Below are 8006 nucleotides of genomic sequence, written 5' to 3' on the forward strand. Positions count from 1 at the left end.
CGGCGCGCGGCCCGGCCCGTCCCGCGCCTCCGCGGCGGCCCCGCGGCCCAGCGCGCCCCCGACCCCGGGCCCCGCCGCCGCCGCCGCCATGGCCCGGCCGCTGGTGCCCAGCTCGCAAAAGGCGCTGCTGCTCGAGCTCAAGGGGCTGCAGGAGGAGCCGGTGGAGGGCTTCCGGGTGACCCTGGTGGACGAGGGTGACCTGTACAACTGGGAGGTGGCCATCTTCGGGCCCCCCAACACCTACTACGAGGGCGGCTACTTCAAGGTGAGCCGGCGGCTCGCGGTCCCGGTTCCCATCAGGCCCCTCTCCTCTCGGTGGTCTCCGTCTCTGTCCGTCCGGCTCCTGTGAAGCAGCTTCAGGCCCCCGCGTTCCCAGCCAGTCTCCGAGAGCCCCAGAGAGGAGCCCCGGGGGCGCTGCCTGTGGGTTTGGGTGTGGGGCTCTTGCTTGCCTCAGCCCGACCCAGGCCCTCAGCTGCCTTCCCCGCCCCCTGCCCGGAGGAGACAAAGAGCCTCCCCAGACCCAGCAAGCCCTATTGTTGGGGAGCATGGGGTTGGGGGAGAGAGGGAGGGAGGCCGGGCGGGGGGGCCTGCTCCGCCACTTGCCGGGGCTCCAACAAAGGCCCGGATGGGGCCTTGCCAGCTGGGGCCTGCTTGGAAAGCGGCCACCCTTCTCGATAGCAGCGGGCCAGGCCCTCTTGGCTTCATGCGAGCTTTATGTAACCTGTTCTCTCGGGAAGGTTGAGGCAGGGCTCGTCACTACCACCGTCCACTTTGTCTGGGGAGCCACACCGCAGAGAGCGACTGCTGGACCCTGGGGCCCTCTCTCACCCAGCTGGCTTTTCCCCGGTTCCGCCGCCGAGCAGATGGCCTCTTGGAGCTCAGATCGCACCCTCTGGGTCGTTTTTTCTGTGCTCTGGTAGTTTCGTCCAGAGCAGTTCTCTTTTGTTGTTGCTGGGAGCAGGGAGGGGCTGCTGTCCCTGGGACTGGCTGTGTTTCCGACTAGTGTGACAAAGGACTCGAGCCAGGACCCAGGCAGCTTTTTTGGGCTCACCATCAAGAGCCCAGAGGTGGCCTTAGAAGGACTCTTCTCAGATTGCAGGGCTGAGCTCTTTGAGCCACAGGCACAGGGCAAGGGGTCTCCCTGCATGAGAGGTGGGGAATGAGCCCTCCGCCTAGGAACACCCCCCGCCCCACCCCACCCCACCCCTGCCTGCCTGCCTGCCTGCCAAGAGGCTGCACAGCCCTGCCAGGTTCTGCCTGGCTGAGGCCTGCTGGGGAGCAGAAACCACAGCGAGACCAGGCTGTGGGGGAGGGGCAGGCGATGCTCCTGGGACAGATGTCTGTGTTTGCACTTTCGCTAACGTTTTAGTTGAGCCTGCTCAGTGGCCGTGAGGGAGCAGCCTGGTCAGCTGGGGGTGATTCCTGCATTGAGGTTCCCTTGGTGCTGGGGTGGGATCGGGATGAGTGTGGGCAGCCCTGGGCTGGCTTCCGCATCAGGAACCCGGCCTCTGACACGATGGGAATGGACTTGGGGTTGATCGCCTAACGGTTTAACTAGGGCCCTCCCCCGGCCTCTCTTGTCTGCTTCGGGCTGTAGGGAGAAGGGCTCCACTCACAGCCAGGATGATGGAGCCCACCCTGAGACCCGGCAGCCAGGACTCTAAGTGAGGTTGCAGGTCTGGAAGGAAAGGATGGGGGTTTCTGACTTTTGCCCACGAATGGTTGCAGGGATTGTGGGTAGATCCTCCAGGCTGGCATTGGGGGGATCATCCCATGTTTCTAGAGAAGGGACTGCCAGATTTCAAACACATTTGCCACAGGTCCTGTCCTCCACAAAGCCAGTGGGCCCCGGGTGGTCACCCACTGAGGTCCTCCTGTCTAGGTGGGACGGGGCGGGGAGAGGAAGTGTGGAAATGCACCCTGGGCAGCACCTGAGGGCCAGCATCACTTCCCAGCCAGTTCCCACGGCGTCTTCCTTGCCAGCCGGGCCACCTAAGCCGTAGTGAGCTTTCAGGCAATGCAGTGTACAGAAGGGGGTGCCAGAGAGGAGCATTTGAGGAGCCGCCTCCCAGCTTATCGCTGTGTGTCCTTGGGCAAGGTACTTTCCTTCTCTGAGCCTCGGTTGGCTCAGCAGTGAAGTCCTCTCCAGGGATGCTTGAAAGAGTATGCGGTGGGACTTGGTGGGTGTTGGGTGCCGGGGAGGCCTCAGCAGGCTGCACCTGTTCTCAGGGCCATCACTTAGAAATCTGTAGGGCAGGTTCCGAGTTCTAGGTGTGCTCTGCAGTCACCAGCAAGTTACCTGCCTTCTGGGCCTCAGCATGGTCACCCCAGAACAGAGGGACTTCCCCTAAATGCCCTGAATGCCCCCTGCCCAGGAGGGTGACTTTCCAAAGATGGGCCTAGGGGAGTTGCGCCACAGGTGCCCAGCTCTGGCTCCCAGCACACAGGCTTGCCCCCGAGAGCCTGGAGTGCCGCCAGGCATCCCGATGTCTGGGACTGGGGCTTAAACCAGCAAACGAAGGTTCTTTACCTGCTGAGGCCTGAGCAGCTCTGTCACCTGGGCAGGTGGCCCTCCCCATCTGTCCCATGACCTTCCTGTCTGCCTCCCTGGCCCCCTGTAATGGACACTTGTGGGCAGAGAGCCTGTCCATCCAGCGCTGACTCATCTCCTCCCACAGGGCCCGGCCCACAGAGGTGTCGGGAGTGATTGCTGAGTGAACACACGTCTATTTTAATCTTCCCCACAACCTGGAAACTGAGGCTGGGGAGTCCACCACCGACCGTGCTGGGGCTGCCCAGCGTCCAGGACCCTGCCAGCCCGGAGCAATGTGCTGGCCTGAACCCGCCGTGCTCCCTGGGGCCCGGCTCCTGGTCCCTCCCACAGGTCTGCGCTGAGACGGGCCTTAGAGTTGCTCCTCAGCAGCAGGGTAGGGGCCCAGATCAGCTCAGATGACCCCAAATAGTTCTAGGAGGCCTTTGAGGGGCGTGTGTGACAGGCAGGGTCCAGGCGGCCCTCTTGTGGTGGGTGTGTCTGTCCTAATTGACATCCTTGTTTGAGTGTTCATGGGCACAGTCCCCAAGCACTGGCTGAGCCCTCCTGCCCTCTGCCCCTCCCCAGGCACGCCTCAAGTTCCCCATCGACTATCCGTACTCTCCACCGGCCTTCCGATTCCTGACCAAGATGTGGCACCCCAACATCTATGAGGTGAGTCCACCAGGCATGCCCCTCCCAGCCTCTCCATATTGGGGCTGGGGGGTGGGGGGGAGACACTGCACCACCTGATGAGAGTGGGGAGTGGTGTGGGCACTGATCCCTCTTTCCTGTCCCCACACAGACGGGGGACGTATGCATCTCTATCCTCCACCCCCCGGTCGATGACCCCCAGAGTGGGGAGCTGCCCTCAGAGCGGTGGAACCCCACCCAGAACGTCAGGTGAGACTAGACCGGGCCCTGTTTGAGGGGCTGCTCAGCAGATGGACCCTGTCCCCCAGCAGCATTCCTGACTTTGCTCCTGTGGGGCTTCCTGAGGCCTGGCCAGGCCTGGAGACACAGATATGGGAGGACATATGTCTGTTGTTCTCAGGGACACGATTCCCTGCAGTACTGTGAAATCCGTGGAAACTGGCCTCCTGCCAGGATGCTGGGGGCCCCAAAGACCCTCTCCTCTCATTTCCCAATACCCCATGCCCCACCATCGGGAACAGCCACTGGGAATCTCGAGTCCATATTTTCTGTCCCACAGTCCCTCCGCCTATCCCTGGGGTCTCCCCTCCTGCCTCCTGGCCTGCACATCTTTAGTCCAGCCCAAGCCATAAAAGTTGGTGGCACGGAGGGACCCACTTGCCTACAGGATGCCTTGGGGACAGGGACATGTGGAACGAAGGTGGTCCTGGCTTCAGCTGCCCACACGTGTCTTGTCCCAGGGCCTGGGCCGGTGGGCGGGGTGAAGCGGGGGATGGGCTTGGAGTCGGCCCCTGCCATCCTAGAGGCCTGAGATAAAAACCAGTAGCACCAAATGTCGCCTGCAGGGTTGGGGGCCAGGGGGGCCCCTGGGCAGTTGCTGGCCTCTGGGTATCCGCACGAATGCTCTGGCACTAGGCCCAGCTCCTTGGGGGATGGTGTGGCCAGAGAGCACCCTGCACCCGCTGACTCCACGCTCCCCCAGGACCATCCTGCTGAGCGTCATCTCGCTCCTTAATGAACCTAACACCTTCTCCCCGGCCAACGTGGATGCCTCTGTGATGTACAGGAAGTGGAAAGAGAGCAAAGGCAAGGACCGGGAGTACACGGACATCATCAGGTGAGGCCCTCGCGCCTGGGGTGTGCTCACGGGCAGTGGTCCCAGGAGGGAGACCCAGTCACTGGGGGGTGGCCAATGCACTGGGTGCCCCCCACCCCGCTTTTTGTAAGAAAATGGGTGTTATTTTTCTTTGTCACACTGTGAGGTACCCCAGTTATGGAAGCACATGGTCCGTGTGTCTACCACACGTGTAGCTTATTGTCTCTGAACCGTGTGATACGGCGGCGTCCGTGCCTTCCAAGCACACGTGGTCAGGCCCAATGGCGTGCGCGTTCTTGAGCCCCCGAGCATCCACCACCAAGCTTGAACAAGGTCTTACCACGGTGCCTTCACTTCGTGACTGAAACACGGTGACCCTCGGCCTGGTCTTACCCCGTCCTGGGCAGCCTGGCCTCCTGCTTACCCCGTGACGAGTATCCAGCAGATGGGGGTGGTTTGCTTGCTGAGTGAGGTGCTCCGTAACAAGTCCTTCCCGGACTGGCTCCTGGCTCCTGCCCTCAACTTCGTTTTCATGCTTTCTCTCCTGGGGGGAATTTATTTTTCACATATCACACTATCTTTTCCACGTCATGATTTGCTGTGAACATTATTTGCATTTGTAATTTTGAAACTTAGAATCATTTTCTAAAGACAGAAAATGATCACGATACTGGTGTGTTTAGAAAATCACTTCTTTTCTAAAAAATAGATTTTTTTTCTTGGTTTTACGAGCAGTGTGTCGTGTAGGGATTGGTCAGAACTAACCATCCAGCTCTCGTCTTGGTCGTTTCCAGTGCTCCCCACTTAGGAATAAGTGGGTGACCGTCCCTGGAAGGAAATCCTTTTACAGAACGGCTGCTGCACCATGCAGGTGCCGGACCAGGGTGGGAACGTGCTCTAAGGCCCAGGGTAGACAAGCTGTCCGCTCGGGCCCCAGAGCTGCTTGACCTCCTTTTCTCTCTCCCTTGTTCTGTTGCATTGTGTGAGCTGCTCTGTGTCCATTGTCCATTGTTACTTTGTAATGTGGCTCACAGATTTGTTCACGACCAACTTAACCCTTCATGAGGTTTTTTCCAAAAACTCTTTGTCGTTTACCTTTTACCTAGAAAGAGGAGTAAGGTCTGCGTGTAGCTGCAGTTCGACCCCGCCATGAGAGGTCTCAGTGTCCCAGAGAGGTGGGGACGGTGTCCACGCCAGCATCCACGTGAACGTTCAGAACGTTGGCTTGTTTGCCAGAAACTGGCAACGACCCTGGCGTACGTCCGCGCGGCATCGAAGGGCACGTCTGTGGCTGTCGGGGAGGCGGGACTTAAGAGGCACAGCAGAACCTCCGGGGAGTGGGGGGCGGCGTCACGGGACATACGTGGCTCAGAACTCACCGCTGTGCACTTCAGTCTGGCGTAGTTCATGCAGATAAAGCTACAGAAGCTCACGTTGGGTGAGGAGGTGATGCGTTCGTGACAGAGAAATGAATGTTCAAGGAGAAACGAAAAGGAAGCCCTGTGATCTTCCTAGGTCACCTGACAGTTACTGTTTTTGTGTGGCCTTGCAGACACCCGCCCCTGAGACTTCCCCGCGGCCTGGCCTTCCGTGGCGGCTGCTCTGCCTGACCTTGGAGGCCCGTCCACGCTGGCGGGCCTCACACACACACACACACACACACGCGCGCGTGCGCGCACACACACACCCCTCCCCCGCTCCTCAGTGCTCCTGTCGTCCGTGGCCCCTGGTTCCCTGTCCTCCAGGTGCACCTGGATGGCAGGGTGTCGTCAGCGCCCCCCCCGCCGTCTACTCTGCAGTAACCCTTTCTGCTGATTTTAGGTCCCTTTTCTCAGAGTGAAACCATGTCCACTTTCTTCCGTGGATCTGGCCCATTTTTGTTGGTTCTGTAGTGTTTTATGTGAGCAGAATCTGTGAACAATTTCTGCAGTATTGCTTGTGTGACCCGAGTGCATTTTACCCCCCCAACACCACACACGGCGCCAAGGTGATCCCTATGCCTGCAGGGCGGCCCCTTCCCACGTTTCCTCGTCCCCGTTGTCCCAGGAAGTCTGTCCCCCGAGGCTGGGCGGTCACAGCTTTTGGTTTGTGCAGATGAGGAGCGGCGGAGCTGGCTGTTGCCGCAGGGATTGCGTGTCCCTGGGGTTGCGCTATGAGCCTCAGGTGCGGCTCTGCGGGGCTCAGCACCTGGGGAGGGTCCTGCCCACACGGCCCGCTCTGCGCCCCAGTTCTTTTCCCAGCCACCTCCCACGTGGCACCAGAATTAAAACCAGACTGTTTTTATCCCTTAAGACACTCCCTATGGGGCCGCTCACATGCGCCCACGTGAGGGAGGCTGTGATGCGTGCTTCTGCCCCCCCCCCCCCCCCCGCCCCGCCAAGCCGTGTTCCCCGCATGCTCTGCCGGTGGGTGCATTTAGAGGACACGTTGTCTGTGGTCCTGCAGGGTGTCCGTTCCGGGGGTGCTTTGTGCTGGGACGTCGGGCTCTAGGTGGGAGCACCCCCACCTTGGGAGCCATGCTGTGCTCAGTAGGAGTCTCCAGAGAGCCGTGCGCTGCGCTGGGTGTGAGCCCTTGGCGTCCGAAGCCCCGTTTTCCTCCTAGTGTGGGCCGTGCTTGTCCGTGCCCTGCCCCCCCAACCAGCCCGTCCCTCCGTGTGTGCTGGGCGCCACGCTGGCCCAGGCACCGAACACAAGAGCAGGGAGTTCCGGCCGGAGTCCTAACCCTGCCGCCCCTGCTGCCGAATCTCTGCTGTCTCAGCCAGGGCCGACCGCCTCACAGCACCGCTCGTCTCTGGTCCTTAGCGTCCCCCTGTGCCATGGGCCCTGCTCTGCCTGGCCCTGCCCTGGGGCATCTGAGCTGCTATGCGTTGGGCTCCTGGCATAGGACCCCGGCGGGGACAGAGCCGTAACCTGCAGGCCCTCTCTCCCCCAGGAAGCAGGTCCTGGGGACCAAGGTGGACGCGGAGCGGGACGGCGTGAAGGTGCCCACCACGCTGGCCGAGTACTGTGTGAAGACCAAGGCCCCGGCGCCTGACGAGGGCTCAGACCTCTTCTACGATGACTACTACGAGGACGGCGAGCCCGAGGCCGAGGCCGACAGCTGCTTCGGGGACGACGAGGACGACTCTGGCAACGAGGAGTCCTGACACCGCGACCCCGAGAATAAACTTACAGATTGTTACCTCAGCAGGCCCGGACTGTGTGGCGCCGAGACTGCCTCGCGGGAGGGGTGCTGCCTGGCCCCTCGGGTGGTCTCTTCTCGGGGTCGCCCTCCTTCCCCGCGTGTGTCCTGGGTCCTCTGCTTCCGAGGGGAGGGCCGCTCGCCCTGTCCTCCTTCCCTGGGCGGCGGGGGCCTGAGGGACCCGGACCCCCCGCTCGTCCGCGGCTCCTGCTGGCTGGAGCCAGAGACTTGGGCTCCCAGCTCGTGTGTGGACGGATTCACTTGTGGTCACCTCTTCTCTCTGCTTTGGTTTGTTTGGAATCTAAATAAAACGACTTTATGAGAAGCTAGAGAACCAAGCTCTTCTTGGCCTCCCCAAAGGACTGCAGAGGACAGTTTGTCACCAGGCTCCTGGATGCCCGTGGTGCCCATGTGCCTGTGACCCTTCATGCCAAGCGCGGGGGGGTGCCTGCAAGCGCCCCAGGAGATGTGGTGGGGGCACCGCAGGGATCTGGGGTCTGGGCAGAAGGATGCCATTGTGCTAACAGACGCCCTGGTGGCCTGGA

General features: G+C 61.2%; 1 protein-coding gene across 1 annotated transcript; it reads left to right on the forward strand.

Annotated features, from left to right (window-relative positions):
* Positions 1 to 57: 57 nt before the first annotated feature.
* On the forward strand, positions 58 to 7790 carry CDC34 (cell division cycle 34). Its single transcript, XM_032394842.1, has 5 exons — positions 58 to 265; positions 3119 to 3205; positions 3336 to 3433; positions 4167 to 4301; positions 7213 to 7790. Exons 1-5 carry the CDS (start codon positions 89 to 91, stop codon positions 7424 to 7426), a joined length of 711 nt encoding a protein of 236 aa, XP_032250733.1. The 5' UTR covers positions 58 to 88; the 3' UTR covers positions 7427 to 7790.
* The last annotated feature ends 216 nt before the right edge of the window (positions 7791 to 8006 follow it).

Source organism: Phoca vitulina, unplaced genomic scaffold (assembly GCF_004348235.1).
Source record: "Phoca vitulina isolate PV1807 unplaced genomic scaffold, GSC_HSeal_1.0 scaffold81, whole genome shotgun sequence".
Classification (NCBI taxonomy): domain Eukaryota; kingdom Metazoa; phylum Chordata; class Mammalia; order Carnivora; family Phocidae; genus Phoca; species Phoca vitulina.